This window comes from Aythya ferina, assembly GCF_964211825.1.
Source record: "Aythya ferina genome assembly, chromosome: 4".
Classification (NCBI taxonomy): domain Eukaryota; kingdom Metazoa; phylum Chordata; class Aves; order Anseriformes; family Anatidae; genus Aythya; species Aythya ferina.
Window position 1 is genome coordinate 31,523,801 of NC_140300.1, and position 20,657 is coordinate 31,544,457.

The 20,657-nt window shown below is 41.9% G+C and overlaps 1 protein-coding gene and 1 long non-coding RNA gene across 5 annotated transcripts; one reads left to right on the plus strand and one right to left on the minus strand.

The window, feature by feature from the left end:
* Nucleotides 1–71: 71 nt before the first annotated feature.
* On the plus strand, nucleotides 72–14,742 carry ABCG2 (ATP binding cassette subfamily G member 2 (JR blood group)). 4 transcript variants are annotated; one of them, XM_084518034.1, is made up of 16 exons: nucleotides 72–261; nucleotides 3,852–4,061; nucleotides 4,742–4,801; nucleotides 5,251–5,365; nucleotides 5,726–5,878; nucleotides 6,244–6,401; nucleotides 7,078–7,229; nucleotides 7,606–7,710; nucleotides 8,583–8,830; nucleotides 10,268–10,350; nucleotides 11,099–11,188; nucleotides 11,805–11,929; nucleotides 12,690–12,844; nucleotides 13,076–13,165; nucleotides 13,872–13,963; nucleotides 14,418–14,742. In XM_084518034.1, exons 2-16 carry the CDS (start codon nucleotides 3,859–3,861, stop codon nucleotides 14,566–14,568), a joined length of 1,980 nt encoding a protein of 659 aa, XP_084374160.1. In that variant the 5' UTR covers nucleotides 72–261; nucleotides 3,852–3,858; the 3' UTR covers nucleotides 14,569–14,742. The 4 variants fall into 4 exon arrangements, with proteins under 4 accessions (XP_084374160.1, XP_084374159.1, XP_084374161.1 ...); XM_084518033.1 differs by having other exon boundaries at nucleotides 74–261; nucleotides 8,580–8,830; XM_084518035.1 differs by lacking the exon at nucleotides 3,852–4,061 and having other exon boundaries at nucleotides 119–261; nucleotides 8,580–8,830.
* A 3,047-nt stretch (nucleotides 14,743–17,789) lies between these two features.
* LOC311436369 lies at nucleotides 17,790–20,154 on the minus strand. Its single transcript, XR_014692779.1, has 3 exons — nucleotides 19,274–20,154; nucleotides 18,912–19,073; nucleotides 17,790–17,927 (listed from the first exon to the last, which is right to left on the minus strand). It is a non-coding gene; the product is annotated as an uncharacterized lncRNA (long non-coding RNA).
* Between the last annotated feature and the right edge of the window lie 503 nt (nucleotides 20,155–20,657).

A 20,657-nucleotide genomic window follows, 5' to 3' on the forward strand; every position in this document is an offset into this window, starting at 1 on the left:
ACCACCACTCGGCGGGCTGAAGAAGAGGTGAAAGTCCTGCCTTGCCCTGGCCCTGCCCTCTCCGTACCCCTGTGGAGGGTGGAGACTCCCTGGGGTGACGGCACAGGGGGAACCCAAGTTGAGCAGAAGACGCGATGACGCCGGAGCCACAACCTGTCCCTGCCGGCCGAGCCAGCGGCTGGGGACACCGCTCTGCTCCCCACGGCTCCCACCACCCTGCCTCCACCTCAGCCGTCCTGCTGTCCTGACCCTGCGCTGAGGGTGAGTGACCGGCCACAGCCCCGCCGCTGTGGCTGCAGCAGGCACATCTCAGGCTGGGGGCTTGCTCTTCTGCCCCCGGGGCACACAGGGGCTGTTCTGCCACTGCAAAGCGTTTCCGTCATGGTGTGCCTGGGTTTGGTTATCTGTTTTATCCAGCGGCTGGGAAAATGTGACGAAACACCTGCCTACTTTTTCCTAGCTCTCGGAGGAACTGGATCAAGAAGTTCGGCGTAGAATTCAAGAGTATATGATTTGCAAATGGGGGGAGAAAGCTTCGAGGGTTAAAGTAAAATTAGTGAAACGGTGAAAAGTTAAGACTATTTTGCAGGAAGAGCCGCGTTCAGAGCTTGCCTGTGTGTTTTGATGCACCACAGACAACACTTACCCAAGTGCAGAGGGCTGCTCTGCACCGAAGGCAGGTTACAAATCCCCAGTAAATCAGTTTCCAATTAACATGCAGATTGTCCGAATCCCATTATCCTTACTTACTCAAGCGGTTTTATTTTCCTATGCGTTTTCCTGAGAAAGAAGGCTGTGCAGCCCTCTGAATTTATATTTATCCACAGTTTAAGATGCATGTCTATAATAGAAACCATTTCAGCTAGCACGCCACAAAGCTAAACTTTGCACCCGTTATCGATAAGAGAAATTAAAGCTGTTTCAATAGTAGTTTCCCTGGCAGGCTCAAGGATTCAGAAAAAGGAGGGCAGGTTATGATTTGAAGGCTTTGACCTTTGTCTAGAAAACTTTGCCAAAAGCTGCCGGGGTCACCAAAACTCTTCCTCCCTAAGTAATTTCAATTCAAATTCTCTATAGAGATAAAATACTTAAAGTAACCAGACAGATTTTCAAAAATCAACCAAAATGCACTGCTGAATTTTGCCACTTGAAATTTTGCTGCCACTTTACTGGGATGTTTTTTTGTATTTGAACTGCACATTTTGCCAGTGCCAAAGCTTTGAGGAAGACTGGCATGAAGGAATGTCACTTAGCTTTTACACATACAATATATCTTAAGGCTTTCAATCAGATTCACTTAAACAGTTTGAAAGACTCCAGATAGGGTTTGGTGCAGTTAAAAAGTTAAGGTAAGTTTAAGTCAGTGGTAGTTTGTGGTATGTTTAGTTGTTTCTAGTTTTGCTTTGTGCTATTGCATATGAACAGAGAATAACACTTTGTATTTTTTAAGTCTGAGAAGCAGACACAGAAGAGTGAGCACAATGAGTTTGTCTTTGCATTTGAATGTCAGGCAATGAGATTTCATGGTATATTTAAGAAAGTAATTTCATTTTGCCACTAGTAAAATGTTAAATCTCAAGATCCAATGTTTTGTCTCCTGAAAAAATTTTCTGAGACTAAGTCTCTCTGAAGGAAAGTGTTTTCCATTAGGCTTGAACTGAGATCGATGCTGAAAGCAGTTGCAACAAAAATATTTTAGAAGGTTTGGGGAAAATAAATCCAATTTGTAATATTCCCAAAGAGCGCATCAATTTTATATTCAACAGATGCAAAAATAATGGATTTTAACCAGAGCTGGTTTGATGAGGATATGAAATATTTCATCGTATTAATGAGTGTTTCTGAATACGGTAGCCAGTACACAATGGCATTGACTCTCCTGCGCCTTTCTGATCTGAAGTATTTGATATTTGAAAGCAGTTTGCAGTTAATTCTAGGCAACTACATTTAGGGAATTCTACATTGCATACGAAGTGATTTGATTAAGATTTTGTCAAGTTTGTTTCTTTGTCCTGCAAGTGTTCTGAATTAGTATGCTTCATAGCTCTATCTCACGTTAAACTTGATAAATTATTTTCTGTACAAGAACTACAGTAATATTTACAAATCCATTGTTAAGAAGCAATTACAAACAGCTAACAATTACATTTGCCATAAAGGAGCATCCTCCTGTATTCCTATGGAGAAGCTTATTGATAGATCAGAAATGAAAGGGTTTGTTTATAAAATGAGCATCTCACTGGCAGCACTTACCCTACAGTAATGTAAAAAAAAAAAAAAAAAAAAAAAAAAAAAAAAAAAACACAACAAAGTCTCCAAAAGAGAGAACCAAACTACAAGCCTCATGCTGGGGCGCACAGACATTACTTCTGCGGGTAGCACTTGCTCCTCTCCCTGTGCTGTGCCAGCCATGACCCAAAGCGCTGCTGGAACAGCCTGCCAGTAAGCAGCAAACCCAAGCGAAATGAAAATCAGCGAAGCCATTCCACAGACTCCCACCTCACACAGCATGTTCACAATGTTTCATTGGGAATACTGAAACACTAAGCTGAGAAAAATCTGGGTGAGTAAAATACTCATCTAGGTGCTGTACAGATGCATCAATATACCTAGGGCAGTGCTGCGCTTTCTTCTGGTGTATTCTGCACCCACATCATGCAGCTGGCTGCCCAGTTTTGTCAGAAGAGGTGGCCTTGGTGGGACCGTGCAGCCCTCACATGCAGAAAGCCTGGTCCTGAAGGCAGCACTTCACTCTGCTCATCGCTGCCGGGGGCTTGGCTGGCTGTCAGACAACCACAACAGCATGCCAGCATCAGTGGAAAAGATGCTGGAAAAGATAAGGGCTGAGTTTTTATGTGACCATATGACTGTGATAGATTAAATGGCTGTTTTGGAGAGGCTCATTTTATTAACTGCTCTCCCGTTTATTCGGCATGCCTGAGAAGGTCTCACCATCTGTGTTCCCTGCTGCAAGGGAACAGCCATGTTAACGCAGGGGACTGACCTTCCCACAGCTCCTGGCAGCTCCCCTTGCCTCTCTGTTGCCCCAAACTGCTGTGTTACCAGCATTTCCCCCGGGGCCAGCTGCCCTAGTTAGAGTCAGAGCAGTCCCCCTGATATACATGGAGGGGCTGGATCCTGCCCCTGTCTCAGGTAGCTCAGGCCACTCGGCAGCACAAAGGGGACAAAGCTCTGCCTGTGCAAGGCTGGCAGCATCCCCCAGGAGCATGTTCTCCCTGTATTGCCTGCAGCTTGAGATGGGCTTACAGGTAGGAGCCTGGCTGACAAGGGGTCAGTCAAGGAGGGGTAATGATGGCTATTACACTGCAACAGCCTTACAGATTTGGCATAAAAACAAGCCCAAGGAAAAGAAAGCCTTGGGAACGGTGCCAGTTGCTGCATTCCTGTAGCCTCACCGAATTATTTCGATTATAAACATAAACCAGCGATTTCTAAATTTTGCTGTCACTGCACAGGAGTGCCAGGGGTGAGAGGAATATCAAGCCAGGTCCCCCTGCCCCTCACAGGTTGCAGCTGGCCTTTCAGAGAGCCCGTTGTGCTGGTGGTCTCAAACATGCTGGCAGAATTTACCTGCAGCGCTCCTCTGTCCCAGGCTGCCCTCCAGGAGGAGCATCAGGTCAGCAAAGCCCTGCAGTGAAAGGTGCCTGGAGCTCACACAGGAGAAGGGCTCACTAGGGCTGGGAGACTCCTCCCCAGATGGAGAGAGACTGGGATGGATGCATCTGCAAGGCCCCCAGCAGGTCCAGTGCCACACACTGGGCCAGACACATCCTTCTTCTCCATACCTAACCAAGTTTTTTCTCCCCTCCCCCCATTTTCTTAATTTCTAGAGGAAAAATGGCAGGAGGCCAGTCCTACATAAACATTCAGATGTCAGAGTCGAGCACAAACGGCATCCCGAGCAGCACGCTCTCTCCAGACCTTGAAAACCAGGGAGGAAGCACACTAACTTTCCACAACATCTCCTACAGTGTGAAGGTGAAGTCTGGGTTTCTGTGCTGTAGAAAAACAGCGAGCAAAGAAGTTTTGAGAGATCTCAAGTAGGTATTTTGACTTCTCTTTGGAGTAAGCCCATCTTTTATTTCTGTTCCTGGCAGCGAAGCCCACTGCCATCACTCAGCCATTGATCACAATGCGCAGAATTATATAAATGTTGCATATAATAGATATCCTTGCTTTCACCTGCCTGAGTTATGGCCATGGCCAGAGTACTGTGGTTGTGGCAAATGAGCCGCTTGTGTACTGTGTATGTTTCTTAATCTGTAGAACCAGAAATTTCCGCAGTAAGAAATTAAAGCAGAAGAAGCATGGGTCAGAAAGTAAAACCAGGCCTCCAAGGCTGCACAGTGCTAGACCACGAGAATGGTCGTCCTGGGCCAGACCCTAAGCCCAGGTACTCACAACAGGCACCAGAGTTCAGTGCCAGACAAAGCTGGCATCACAACACGCAGGCATTTGAACGTGCAGCCTGCCTCTTGCGTACACAAGTACTTGCTGAGTGCACTTTTAGGGGCTAGGCAGAACTATCAGCAACACCTGTGCGCGCTCCAGCAACCAGGAGAAAAAGCAGCAGCATCCTCATCCATCATTTCTACAGGCTCTTCTCCCCACTTCAACACTTAAAAGCTGTTTCCACCCAGCCTCTGAGTGTAGCCTGCCTGAAAATCAGATTGAGAGAAACTCTGAACTACTGATGTCATCTATCTATTTTGTCTTACAGTGGCATCATGAGACCAGGACTGAATGCAATTTTGGGGCCCACTGGCAGTGGTAAATCTTCGTAAGTATCCCCTCTGTTCTATGCATCATTTACACCAAGGAGAAAATGAATCTGCACATATTTTGCAGTAATAGACAAGAATGTCAGGGAAAGATTTTGTTTCATTTACAACTTCGCAAATCTCACTGATTTCTGAGAAATACCTGAATTCAAAACAGACAGTCAGCTTAAATGACAAATATGTAATTTAAGTGTAGCACACTTCACTGATACACTACGTATCATTCTGGGTTAAGCTCCTACTATTGAGTGAATGGACACAAGCTGTGAAATTGCACAGACCTCACTTCCTTAAGAATCCAGGAGAAAAGAAACTCAGCTCCTTGAAGGCTGCCAGATGTTTTCTAAATAGCATGCTTCTACTATGGAATGCTTACACATTGCTGTCCATCTTGTGTCATCTGACCTCGCACATGCCAATTACACAAAGTGACCTCCTTCTCTTCTAGGCTGCTCGACATTTTGGCTGCAAGGAAAGACCCTCATGGGCTTTCTGGTGACATTTTGATCAATGGAGCTCCTCAGCCTGCCAACTTTAAATGTACCTCTGGATATGTAGTGCAGGTAGGACAGCATTCATCTCCCCAAGGCTGCTCCTGTCCCCTCCTGCCCACAGCTGCAAGAACGGGCATCAGTGCTGCAAGTGCACAGCTCTCACCTCCACTTGCCCAGGGGTGGTGTCACTAATGCTGTGGTCTGTCTGGGGTGGGCTGGGGAGTAGCACATGCCAAGAAGTGAAGGAAAACGACATCCCTCAGGGTGTACCTTTCCCTCCTTCCTCCTTGGAAGCTCCTGCTACACGTTGTAGCAGTTGCCATCACCCCTCTTCATGCAAGGACCACATAAAACACAGCTAGATGCAGTTATCAGGGAAAACACAAATTGCCGAGTGAACATCGAGTATCTGCTCTTTCTCTTTTGAAGGATGATGTGGTGATGGGAACCCTGACCATCAGAGAAAACTTGCAGTTCTCAGCAGCACTCCGTTTGCCAAACTCTGTGAAGGAGCAGGACAGAAATGAACGAGTTAATCAGATCATCAAGGAGCTGGGTTTGAGCAAAGTGGCAGATTCCAAGGTAATGGCATTTAAATGCAATGCCTAAATCACAAAGAAATATGAAGTGATTTAATTAGTCACGTGGCAGATGAAAAAAAAAAAAAAAAAAAAAAAAAAAGGAAAAATAAAGTAAAGCAGCCCAGAGAATTTCAGTACTGTAAGAATTAACAAGGCCTCTGCGTGGTGACTGGTACAGGCTCTGCGCTGCTACTGCATGCGTTATCACACCATGGGGACAGGGAAAGGTAGTGAGGATACTGCAGCTACCTCTGATGTTAAGAAATTTCTTACAGCTCTTCCAGAATGCCGCTGTGCCAGGAGGATGCTGGTCACTGCAGCATGTGTTATCAGGCCACCTGACACAAATTTCTTGTTCCGCACCAGGTTGGCACCCAGTTCACTCGTGGGGTGTCCGGGGGAGAGCGGAAAAGGACCAATATCGGGATGGAGCTCATCACAGATCCCACCATCCTCTTTTTGGATGAGCCAACCACTGGACTGGATGCCAGCACCGCTAACGCCGTCCTGCTGCTACTGAAAAGGTGATGTCCTAGGAACCAGTGCCTGCACTTTGTTTGCACTTGGATCATGTTTAGAATAAGCAGACAAGGAAATCACACATATCACTGTTTTCCACCGAGCCAAAACTGCAAAGGCAGTAAGAAAAGGCAGTCTGGTCTCCCAGTGCCAAGCAATGTCCCAGGTGCACACCTGGGCTGCTGTCTGTCCCTGACAGCTATGTTCTTAGGTGCAAGTGTTTATTTTCACATCTGCCTTGGCCAGAACAGTGATAAATACGCCTGCTGTACAGTCTGACTACAGATATTAGTTAGAACGCAGCTAGATTCTTCCCCATGACAACATCTCAGCCCTATCTTTGGGAAAACAAAAACTTGCAAATTTTACATCATTTTACATTTCTTACACTTCAATGACTTAAACGCCCCTCTCCAGAGCCTTCCAATTTGCACCAGAGCCTTCCTGGACCTTCTCCCCCTGCGGCCTCCCCAGCGAGAGGGAACTTCCCTTTTCTCACAGAGGCACTTTTGGTATCACCTATAGATTTCCTCTGCATCCTTTTTCCTTCCCCCTTCCCCTTTCTCACATCCTGACTTAATTGCCCTTGACCAAGCCTTAACTGACCTTGCAAATTCTCTGTCTAAATGCTGAAAGGACTCTTGCAGCTAACACCTCTGTTACACTTCACTCTCCATTCAGGATGGCAAAGCAAGGAAAAACAATCATCTTCTCCATCCACCAGCCACGGTACTCCATATTCCGGCTGTTTGACAGCTTGACGCTTCTGGCTGCGGGGCGGATGCTGTACCACGGCCCCGCTCAGCAGACCATCACCTACTTCCAATCTATCGGTGAGCATAACACACCGTGGTGACTGCTGCATCTAGATCCGCAGCTTGCACGAGCACTTGAGCAAGAAAAACAGCAATAGTAAGTGATGAGATCTGGATGTGGTATGGATTAGCAAGTCCAAGATTTTAACAGGCTGAGTGTTTCTCTTGGGGTTCCACCTCTTGACCTGTATGTGTTTTGGATGATGGGGCTGACTTCTAATCAGCTGCTCCTGGGCACATGTTAATTAGACAAAGCATGGGGTGAGGTTCAGCAGGCATTCAGCAGGCTGGGGTTCAGCAGCACCGCGCATCCCTCTTATAGGCATGGTGGCTGCACGCGGCCTCTTGCCCATCACTGAGCTGCCACTTAGCACTTGTCACGTTCTCACTGCAGGCTACGAGTGCGAGCCTTACAACAATCCTGCCGACTTCTTCCTGGACATCATCAACGGGGACTCCACGGCGGTGACGGTGAACAAGACCGACGAAGACAACTCAGGTACAAGGCAGAGAGCTGAAAGCAATATCTGCCACGTGTCTGCAGCCAGGTGTCCAGCCCAGCACAGACACATCCCTCACAGTGCCAGACGAGATTATGTACTGCTGACCCGTGTTGCTTTAAGGCTATGACCTTCCTAAATACTGTTTGTTTATTCATTAAAAATAATTAGCACTTCCTGAAGTAAATACCAAATTCATGTACAGCCCTGCTATATAAAATATTCCTGTCTCTGCAATAGTTTGCCTCTCATAGAGAGGTGTTTATTCATTTACTGTTGCTATCCATTTCTTCAACAAGCTGACCTGCATGCTTTTGTGTCACAATCAAATTAGTAGGTGTTAAAGGCAAAATAATATTTGCCTGTGCTGAAGCTGTAATGTCTGGGAATTTAAGGAAATCTTGTTACAGCTCAGCACAAAGTAGCTGGTTTCATCTTCAAGGCAAATCAACTGAAGCCCTGCACTAGCTCTAATGATAAACCAGGACAGTTATTCTGGTTAGGAACACATTTGGTGTAGCTATGCCAGTTAGTTTTAACATAATGGAATAGTTTATCTGTTCTGAAATTCCTTTTTCTCACCTCCAAGTAAGCTGGCGATAGGGACAGGGAAATGCTTCCCTGAAGCTGGGGTAAGGCTGAAATCATCCCCAAACCAGCAACTCTCACCTGCACTCATGCAAGCTTTTTTGCACAAGGCTGATTGCAGCGGGTGTCTGGAGCTAAATATGCATATCGATTCTTCTCCTTTGTTAGTAATGCTCCCACCCCAACTGCGGAACTCTTTAGGCCTAGCTCCTAACGCATCTTCCCATCCCTTACACTACTCTTTTTTTTTTAATCTTTTTTTTTTTTCCAACCTTTCCAGCAGAGAGTGTTGAAGAACACATTGAATACAACACAACCTTGGCTGAGAAGTTAGCAGAAAAATACTGCAACTCTACCTACTATCAAGAAACAAAATCAATACTAGAGAATATTTCATTGGGAAATACAAAGAAAACAAAAGCATTTTTCAGACAAATTACATATACCAACTCCTTCTGTCACCAGCTGAAGTGGGTGTCCAGGCGCACGTTCAAAAATCTGGTGGGAAACCCTCAAGCTTCCATAGCTCAGGTAAGGTTATTTGTATCTATCTGGTCTGTAATAAACATTCACTTTCAGCTGCTCCTGTATTAGACCAGCTGTGGGGAAGAGTTTTGCCTCTTGGTATTTTGACTGAAGGTAGCATCTGAAAAAAAGCGTGTGCAAAAGGTGTGCTGTTTCACAGCTCACCAGAGGATGCTCTGAATGCTCCCATATGAACAGCACAATGAGTTCAGTGACGTATTTTGGGCTACATAAAACCTCGGGAGGCAGAGTCTTCTTCAGCAAGGTGTTCTGCTCCCTGCTGCTGGCCAGGGACAGACAACCTCCCCACAGTTGCACACCTTGTCTCAGGAGCATGCCTCAGACTCTAGGCTGATTGTCCAGCCTTGTCACAGCAGGATTTGCCCTCAAATCTTGCCCCTCACCTCCACCCAAGGATAGTTCAACAACTATGATTGCATAATTCATTATCTTAGCTCACTAAGTGTTGGCTCGCATGTAGAGATGCTTTCCCATCTGTTCACAATGAGTGTGATACCTTCTGAAAAATAAGTCATGAAAATCAGAGCCTAGCCCTTGCTACAAAACATGAGCATGTTCTACCAACTGGCTCTGTTAGCGCTGCTTTTTCAGCAGAACCAAAGCCAGAAGTGTGGTCTGGTTCAAAGTCGTGTGTTGCTTTCACACACAAAGGCTACCAGGCCTCAGGAATCCCCCAGTGCACCAACCAAACCCTGCAGGCTGTGTGCCACCAAAGCTCCCACAGCGATTCACAGCAGGGAAAGTAATAAAAAATCAGGTCCAAGGCAGGGGCAGGGACTGCTGCCTTCGGTACATTCTACATAACAAGTGAGCAAAGCAGCCAGTGTGGAGTGGAAATGAGCCCAGAGTTGCCAAGGTTAAAAGGCTCCGAGTACGTGTGTGTGTCTGTATGCTGATCTGATGGAGATCCTTAATAATTGCTTTGTAAAAGCTTGACCTTGTGACAAGAATTAGACTCTCACCCATCTCATAATACCCCAAGGTTAACGGTCCTGACTTTTTCTCAGAATCTCTTTTCTTTCCCCACCTCGTTAGGGATGGATTTTACACGCATGCCTTTACAAGTACACGCTTCATTAAGCCTTGCTCATTAATCTCCTCCAAAGGGGTCTTGCTAGGATCCTTGCTTTGCTGTACACTTGGCTTCGGAGCTCAATTATCCCTGACAGTTGCTCCTGTCGGCAAGAGCTTGGGTACAGGGTTCCCCAGACCAAGTGATTTAGAGTGGTAAGGCTCAGGCATGGTTGGGGCTTACAGATGACAGAACTGCCTGATACCAATGCTGTTAAGAACAAATCCCATGAATAAGGTGTGCAACTGAGCCCCACAGTGGTACACTGGGAAGTGTGAAAATAATTGCTGAGGCTTTGAAAGCAACGAGAACAATATTTTTCCTGCTCTTTTAATTTTTTTTACATTTAGGTGGTTGTTACAGTTTTCCTGGGACTGGTTGTAGGTACCATTTTCTTTGGACTTAAAAACGACACCACTGGCCTCCAGAACAGGTTAGTCAGTTCACTCACTGGATTTCTAAAAGCTCCCTCATTATTATGGTAGGATATGGGACAGGATTGGATAAGCAACCACTGAGAGCTTTAGGAACCTATCAGCCTGATTAGAGCAAATGCTCCTCCTCAGTACATCTGGTCATGCTGCTTTCGTGATGTGGAGGTGAGGGTGGTCTCCTTCCTCCCTGCTCAACAGCAATGCAGGAACGCGGTCCCGCCTGGTGTGCTGCAGCCTGGCCGAGCCGTGCAGCTGAAGGGAATGATGTTCCTCAGCAGGATGACATTTTTCGGTGCCCGTCAGGCAGCTGAAAATGCAGAGCAGCAGCAGACTGCAGGGAACTGCTTCAGAGCACTGACATATCCACTGTCTAGTTTTAAACCACTTATAAAAGTGTGACAGCAAAGTTTCCTTGTCTTTTATCAGATATATGCCTCACAGCCAGAGAATTTGTAAACTCTCAGCAAATTAAACTAAAGAAAATAGGAAATTCATTTTCAAGCTTTTGACTGTATCAAAGAACAGACTATCCTTGCCCTCGTGTAGCAAAATGCTGTGCGAACCATATCAGCTTTGCTGTGGCCCCAAATTTGCAGCCACATGATTTCCTGGGGAACACTGTATGGGAGGTCAAACGCTGCCACACGCCAGGGCCACAATGTGCATGTGTGCCTGCACATGGCGCACTGGAAAAAAACTGCATTTCTATCACGTTTTTAATGCTGCCTACCATTCTGCTGTTTGTAGAGTTGGTGCCATGTTCTTTCTGACCACCAACCAGTGCTTCAGCAGTATTTCAGCTATTGAACTCTTTGTTGTGGAAAAGAAGATATTTATGTAAGTAAAACCTATTAAAACATGAACACGGTCTGTTGTTAGAGAGGTCATCTGTTTGCTTATCTTCCTGGACTTTTAAGTGTGCCTTGTGTATGGTTTTCAAATTACTTCCCTGTCAGTGCTCCATGCGTACTCTTAGCCTGTTAGTGAACTGTCTGCAAATCCCCCAAACCATATCTATGATTGCATATGCCTCAGAGTTTTAAATTAATATTTATAGGAAGAAATCAGAGAACACCCTATTTAGGTATTGATTAGTAAGATTGTGACTTGATAGTGACAACATTAAATAGTGCCTCACCGGACTCTTTAAGGCTGTACAGTTTGCACTACCGAGAAAAGGAACGTTAATTAAGCATTACTCTCTCTGTTTTGCCAATACAGATCTTTACTAAAAAAACATGTGCACAAGTATTCATATTGATTTGCATATGAAAACAGCACCATTACTGTAGTGAATGGCTTACTGGACACTAACATTACAGCCTATCCATGAAAGAACTTTATTTTTTTTCCTTTTTCCAGTTTATACCAGGCTTCATTTGTCTCCAAGTTAAAACAAATTTACTTTAGTGATCAGATTTTGTGACATGCTGTACATATTTCTGTGTTCCAGACATGAGTATATCAGCGGGTACTACGGAACAGCTGCATATTTCATCTCAAAGCTAATGGCTGATTTGATACCCATTAGGACTTTACCGAGCATCATCTTCACCTGCATAACATACTTCATGTTAGGCAAGTATTGCCTTCCATGCTTCCGTTACCAGCCCCCCAACAAATTGACAAGGCTCTCACTTGTATATATGCACATGTATATACGTAGATTTATATTTGCTAGAGCACTACTTTGGCATGGCACCGGTTATTATGCTTGCCTGCAGCATGCCATGCTTTTACAGACACACTTCTTAATATTTGAGCATTCTGGTCAGAACATGCAGTGTGTTTCTTCTCCACTGCCCCTAGAAAGAGGAGAGTCACAGTCATTACCATACATGTTTGATTTCTTCCTTTTCATTTATAGCTGTTTTAACTTTCAGCGACTCTTACGAGATACTTTTTTTATGCTTGCAATAATACCTATCAAAGGAAAAGTGGTTTTTTTTTGTTTGTTTGTTTGTTTGTTTTGTTGTTTTTGTTTTTGTTTTTTTATAAGAACATCATGTAGTTTGAGTTACTGTCAACTTACTCTTTCTGGTGAAAAGTCTTCTGGTTAATGAGCAGAAATTTGAAAATTGCTAGCACCGACTTTTACAGCGCTGTAACGCCTTCAAATGCCATGCTCAAACACGTCCCAGGCAGACTGTTTTCCTAGCATAACTCTGCTGACAGGGCATGCACATTTTGGATGTCACAGTCCAACTGCAGTCTTGGGTCTCAACCACACAGCCTATGCTGGCAGACAAGACATTCTGTAGGCAGCACAGCACTGTAGAGCTTGTGGTATCGCTTTTGGCAGGGTCATACTGAAAACTTTCTTGTTTTGCTCTTTAAGGTTTGAAGCCGACAGCAGAAGCCTTCTTTATAATGCTGTTTACCCTTACAATGGTGTCCTACACAGCCACTTCCATGGCTCTAGCCATCGCAACAGGACACGACGTGGTCGCTGTAGCCAACCTATTCATGACTATCACATTTGTTTTTATGATTGTGAGTAGCATTGTTTACTTCACTAGGGAGAAATCCAAACTTCACAGAGTTCAGCCAAATTCTGCAGAAAGACTGCGGGGCTGAGTTTGGATTTGTGCTTTCCAAAACAACCTGGGGCTGGGTACAAGGCGGGGAGAGTTTCCCTGCGGTATTCTCAGCAGCTCCAGCAGGCAGAGTACTGCCAGCAATGTGGAGAAGTGCTCGCAGCAAAGTTCTTTATTTTCACTCTAGATTTTCTCTGGGTTGCTGGTAAATCTCACGAGCATCATGTCCTGGCTTTCCTGGCTCAAGTACTTTAGCATCCCTCGATATGGAATGACAGTAAGTGCTGTAGTTTCCTGTGTACTGACATGAAAATGATTTGCTTAAAAGGAAGCCCTTTACTACTGGTAGAAGAAATTCCAAATTTAATGCATTAATGAGCAAAAGGTAAGCTAGTTAAATACAGTGATCTTCAAACTTAGTGTGGTATCATCTTGAAAGAAGGGCTTCTCATCAGGTAACACCCACGGCTGTTTAGAAGAGCTAATTTCTATAAGAAGGAAGGACCTCAAATGAGAGAGAGACAAAGCTAACTAATTAGCTTTGCACTGGAACATAGTAGGACGAAAATGATACATCATAAAGAACAGCAGTTTTATCCCTCAAAAAGTATTTTTTCTCTTTGCCATCAAACAAACCCACGTCAAGCTGACAACTTTTCTCCCATTTTTTGATAATTTAAGGCATGGTGGTGTTTCACTGAGAAATTGGGGCTGGGATATTCCTGTGCAAAAGCACTCTAACCCATGGATGCTGTTACAGCTTACAGACACTCGAGCATTGTGCTGTGTGGACTGCACACATTTCTCTCTTAACATAAAAGACACTGAGCTGCTCTTGGTAAAGAGTAGATTTGGCCAACATAATAAATAATTATACCATCATACTTTTACAATATATATCAATTTAATTATGCCTCAGCTTGCTAACTTATCATTCCTTTACCTGCTAATTTCTATTGTCATTGTTTCCTTTGCTTTAAAAGGCATTACAAATTAATGAACTGTCTGGTCTGAACTTTTGCACCAACAACACAGGGTTTCCTGGCATGGATAACTTTCAGACGATAATCCCGATGTAAGTATTTGGGTACATTAAAATGAATCCCACCATGAGTCTTAGTCTGTTCATGGACATTTATCAATGACCAGCAGAGTTCACAGGAGCTTTTATATGGAAGATGGACTCTTACTGGGTTTTTGCATCGGTCTGCAGAGAACGGTCTGTGCTTTGTCACACTTTGTTAACATTAGACATACCTGCCATTATGCTCTTCTTTTTTTATACTGTATTTACTAAAATGCATATGCACATTATGATCATGAAGCCTAACAAAATCAGTTTCAGCCTCCTGCAAGAAACTGACTGTAGCTACCTGAAAAACAAACTTATAAATAGAAAATAAAACAGCAACATTTAACAGAGGTTTGCCCAGCCTCCTATTGACATGAAATCAGAGGACAACTTCTAGGGATCTTCCTAGATACTTAAAACAGACAACATTTATAAATCTGTTTGTATTTATCTGTAGGTGGTGTACTGGAGACCAGTATCTTAAAAGTCAAGGCATTGACGTGAGCACCTGGGGCCTGTGGCAGAATCACGTGGCTCTTGCCTGCATGACAGTAATATTCCTTGCAATTTCATACCTGAAACTCCGCTTCATGAAGAAGTTTTCTTAAACCAAGAAATAAAAGCTCATCTGGCTCTGTTCAGCAGCCTAATAAACTGACCATGCAACTGACTTGATTATTTTTATGATACCTCCTTTGTACTTTCCTGATCGCAAAGCTCTCTGATGTAATGCTGATCTTTGTGTAACATTAAAGACATAGTGTTGATGTACTTCACTGAAACGTGGCACACTTCACTTCTCTTTATTGCCGTAACAAGCGCACAAGTCCTCATTTCCTCAGCAAACCACCCAGTCCTTCAGCACATTCCTGTTCGAGATTTAACAAATGAAACTAACATTTAGTGGCTTAACCCGACAAAACAAACCCTGTACTCGCACCAGCAGGCACAGAGGGCAGCTTTGGTTCTAGTCACATAGTGACTTTACACAGCACACTGAATTTAAATATTTGGAAGTGCTTCTGTTTCAGAAAGTGCCTGAAGGCCCTGTCCTAAAACCAGTATCTTTTTTTTTTTCTTTTTTTTTTAAACAGTAGGATTTAGTATGGTTTCTTTGCCATTGCTATAAAGGCAAAGATTACTTGAATTAGCAGCTGAAAACCATTCTTTAGAAGTGTCTTTCATGGCAGACGAAAGATGGACATGATTTCATTTACAACTTCACCCACACTGAATCATTCATACATTTACAATTCTGAAAAAGTTTCAAAACTCTTAATGACGTAAGGCCAATATAGTTTTAAAAACACAATAATTAGGCACGCTTAATCACAAATTTATTGCCAGTCCTCAAAAAGTACACATATGCAATCATACAGGAAGGTGTTAAATGTGACCTCAATTTTACAGAAAACAAAAACAAAAACAAACAAACAAACAAAAAAACACATGACAAAGAACACATGCAATAAAATAATGCACACAAAAGAGATCCATGACATTGCCAAGAGCCCTGAAAAACTGAGAAAAGCCAAGTACTTGGAAGATCGTTAATATTTCTCTGTTCAGTTACTTGAACATACTTGGTTTTCCCAAAATAGGTTATGATCCTTAGTTTTAAAAGCAGTCTGACAGCTCTGCATTACAACATATGCTGCCATCCATTTACACTTTGATATAATAACATTAGTTTTTCAAAATGAAAACTTCTTGTTCTTATCATGAATTGATCTCCTTATTTAAAAAACTATGCAAACATTCTTTATTTTTACACTGTTATGGGTGAACCAAAAGTCCGCCTTCAAGCATTTCCATGTATGTAACACTAACAACTAGAACCAAATATGAATAATAGTTTTGTGTTACTCAGGTCCCCTATTAGTTGATTTTACCACATTTTGATTTTACCACATATCTATTTTGATTTCATCACATACCTGCTATTTTGATTTTTACCACATATCTAAACATACAGACTTCCAAATTAACAAAATAAATATACAAATAGAGTATTTCTGGTTTTGTTTTATAGTGGGACAATGAGGCCCAGCCTTGACACAATCTTACAAGCCAGTGGCGTGACAAATATTTCTGTGTTTAAGCAAAAGATTTTTTCTATATCATCTGTATTTGCCATAGAGACATCTCAGCAAGCAGCATATGGCTCTGATTTTGCTATGCGTAAAAAGATGAAGTAACCAAACTTAAGTTGCTCCTGTTTAAGCCCTGAATTTGGGATGTGCACATTCCATCTTCATGGCACTTCTTTGCTCAGTATATGCACTTGCTACTCATGGACATTTTCTGCGGAGCATAAATATTAATTGTAGTGTAAGTTTGAGTCTTTTGCTGTATGGGAGAAAGAAGAGATCAGCAAAACAAACCTCAGGTTTCTCAGCATGGCAGTTTGAGCTGTATTTTGTGGCTGAACAGGTTTTGAGTTTAGACAGATTTCCACCTTATACACAGAAGCTGGGTGAAGGTGTTAATGATTCAATGTTAACCCCATCAGGAAGTCAGCTTACTTTGCTTTTAACTCATTTCATTTACTTCTATAGATTCTTTTCAGAATTAAATTTATTAAATAATGCCTCTCTATACTACTTTCCATATATTGATAGACATACACAAATATATAAAATATTTTATTTACACTGACATATCAATTTATATAAATCAAATTGTGGTCTAATTCTTTTAGGAGTCAGGTCCCATATGCTCTTCCATAATTCTGTAGAAAGGACTGCATTTAAACCAAAACAACACATCATTTAGGACAGCCCCACTGGAATAGATATATCTCCAAGTTGATGCTTATTTGCTTTTTCTTCAAAGTGTGTCTTTTGTTTTTTAGGTCTGGGAGCATAGTCGTGGTATTACTTTGTTCTGGGAGATGTGACCATACCCAGCTCTCTCTCTGCTTTGGTTTTAAGATATAGCCAATGTCTATTTTTGTGTGCTTTCTGAAAAATTCATACATAATTATTTACAAGATATAATTATGTGAACAAAGAGATCACAAATATTTTTTTGCAAAGAAAAATAAGTTAGGCAGTATTTTCTGTAAGTCTTCTTTGGGACAATATTTATGTTTTTTTAAGTAATCAAAGTGATAACAGGATCACACAAAATTTAGTAACTTGCCAGGAAAATAATTTAAGAAATAGCATATGAGCACTAAGTCCTATCTTCCTCTTTTGCTCAGACTTTAATTAAGTGAGATCCCTTCAACATCAATGACAATATATTTCATAAAAGCCATTTAAATATGGAAAAGGATGTCAGGATTCAGCCTGACATAGCAGAATTTCTCATACAAGGAATTTATGGAAGGAAAAAACGCAGAGGTTGAATGTCATTCCTGTTTTTGTTTACATTCAGGAAGCCAAGGCAAGGGAAAACAATATATTTTTTTTCCATTCATCAGCCTCAGTAGTCCATATTCGAAGCATTTGATAGCTTGACAGTAAGCCTGCTGTACCATGGCCCTGCTCGTAACGCTTTCCAGTAACTTCAGATAGATTGGAGAGCTTTCATCAACTGGGGGCTCTAATCACCAGGAAAACTTTCATCTTGCACTATGTGGATTTTGTTTGTAAAGAGAAACAATATTATCTACAGTCCCTTTGGTTATGAAAGAAAGATGTAAATATAAGGTACCTCAGCTCTCTTCTGGTGAAGCTCTGAGATGACAGATTGCTGAGTAAAATGCCAAGACGACAGGTTCCCATACAGCTTATAAAGAGACGCTGTTTTCATTAAAATATGGCACTTCTCTGGTTTTAAATGACACCGTACTTACCATCAATTTATTTCACATACCCTAGCTCTATTATGAAATAGTGTGCAGTAAACCATTTACCTGAATATTTTGGAACAGTCATCAGTTCCTGGGGTAGGAAAGGTCTGGTGATCGGTGCTTTGCAGTCAGAATGTCCTGCCTCCATCTTCAACATTTCATAGGACCCTAGGAGGAATTCATGGACAAACCACCTAAATGAGTCACAACTATTTGGAACAGATAAACACGACGTGCTGTTTATTAAGTGGGACATTCCACAGCTTTCAGAGCTCCAGAGACAAGTATCAGCAATCTGAAGTGCACCAGAAATTGTGCATGATTATGAGCCCTTCCCTGGCCATGTTTTAGGGATAGAGGGAGTATTTTTCCTCCTATTTACCACACAAACTGCCTGGAAACTGTCCTTTACCTGGTTGTACTTTGTAGATGTTTGTTAAGAATATGCCTCCCACGAACACCACAGATGGACCTGGTACTCGCACAATGCAGGCAATTGTTGCAATTATTAAAGTTATTAATTATTAAGATTGTTGCAATTACTACAGCATTCTTTTTGAAGATTTCTATTCTCCTTTCTGTTTACAAGCATTTAAAACCATCCAGCATGTCACCATTTGGTATCTTTCTTAGGTAAAAATTCAAAAAAAAACATTGCATATGAGATAGGAATATTTTTTTAGCTTTCATGTTTGCATTCTCCTCAAAAAATAAATAAATAAATAAATAAATAAATAACATATTCACCCTGTCATTACACTATTCCATTGAAATACTGAAAAAAAGTGTATTGAAACTTGGTGAAAAATCCTAAGTGTAGCTAGGCATTATTAAAGCACTTGAACTGAAGCAGGGATTTCAGCTTGTTTTATGACTTGCATCCATAAATACTTGAGTATACAATTAAGGCTTTACTGCTTGGATCAGAGCTTCTAAGACAGCAACGTAACAATATAACCTCCTAAGAAACCCAAGGGAAATTCTTTGCATACTGAGGATATAGCAAGTCCTATGATTTGTTTTTGAAAGCTCAGTAACGCACTTTCTATAAACTATATCCAACATCATTAGGCACGATAGCTAAGAGAAATAGGTGCTGTACATACAGTGGTAAATAAATACAAACACTTTTCCTGTGTTTTCCTTCTTCACCTGTGCAACTTCCTTGATAGCTGTAGTATTACCAACTTGTGAGGCATACCGAGAAGATAACAGGGTTTTAGAAATGCCTTCTTCCTGCTTCATTCAGGTCTCTGTCTCATGGAATTACCCCAACATAAATTTCTCTTTTGATTCCTTGCTTTGTGCAGAAAACTGCAGAGATGTGAACAAAGAACGCTAATAGAGCTTTCATTAATACCATTTCCCATTTATATTTTTTTTTTCTTAACAATAAAATTAGTCAGCAAGGTTCTTGCTGAACTAATCAGTAATTATTGTATTGCTTTGATTGTTTTCTGATGGGGAAAAACAAAGCCTTCAGAGTACCAAAGCTGCCAGTCAATGTTTCTTACCTGTAGTTTATTTTACGTATTTTTCCTTTTTAAGTAGAAGATAACACTGAGGAGATCAACAGCAATGGGTTCGTGCAAAGCAAATCAGCAGAAGAGTACTGCAGGTCCTTGTACAACACAGAAACAAAAGAAAAATTAGAGAAGCTTTTTCTGGAGGAGAAAAAAATCCATCAGCCCAAATAAAAAAAGAAAAGAAACACAATGCACCAAAAAACCTCCAGAGATGAAAAAATACGTAGTCACTATCACATGTACCTTGAAGTGCAATGGAAGGGGGAAAAAAGTCAAGAAGCATTAAAAAAAAAAAAGAAAGAAAGTGATTACTAGCGGTAGGGCAATGAGCCTGGAGTTGCCAAGGTTAAAAGGCTCCGAGTACGTGTGTGTGTCTGTATGCTGATCTGATGGAGATCCTTAATAATTGCTTTGTAAAAGCTTGACCTTGTGACAAGAATTAGACTCTCACCCATCTCGTAATACCCCAAGGTTAACGGTCCTGACTTTTTCTCAGAATCTCTTTTCTTTCCCCACCTCGTTAGGGATGGATTTTACACGCATGCCTTTACAAGTACACGCTTCATTAAGCCTTGCTCATTAATCTCCTCCAAAGGGGTCTTGCTAGGATCCTTGCTTTGCTGTACACTTGGCTTCGGAGCTCAATTATCCCTGACAGTTGCTCCTGTCGGCAAGAGCTTGGGTACAGGGTTCCCCAGACCAAGTGATTTAGAGTGGTAAGGCTCAGGCATGGTTGGGGCTTACAGATGACAGAACTGCCTGATACCATTGTTTTTGCTGAGATTTGTCTTACATACTTAAATAACTGCGATGTAAAAATGTAATCATTCTGATTATGTCACCGACTTGATTGAAAATGTGTTTTTGTGTATAAAAATTCCTGTTGTGGTTTCTTGACATTGAAGAGTAAGTGATTTAATCTGGATTCTAGGAAACTTTAAAAGACTTACTCGTGCAAGGTTTTATTAATTTTAATCAGAATACATTATCAAGCTTTGCTGAGGATTTGCTGTGTAGTAGCCAATGGAATTTCAGGCTGAGTTTTCAAAATTTTAGTTCTTACAACTTTGGAAATACATTTATCACCAATACTTACAACAGCAAACTGCCTAATAATCATGTACTACTATTATTTATTTTTGTTATAAAGTTAAGAAGGTTACCCTTTTGAAAGTATTTTGTCCTAATTACAGACTAACAGCCTTCATTGACTATGCAAGTGGCCTGAGTCCAAAAAACTTCTGGAAGAGAGAATTGCCTTACAAATACAAAATTTACACTGCTATGTTACGATTTAACCTCCTAGTTTAAAAAAAAAATCCCGAACTTCATAAATGCATTTTTGCTGTTTGTTCATATATATTTGTATTTG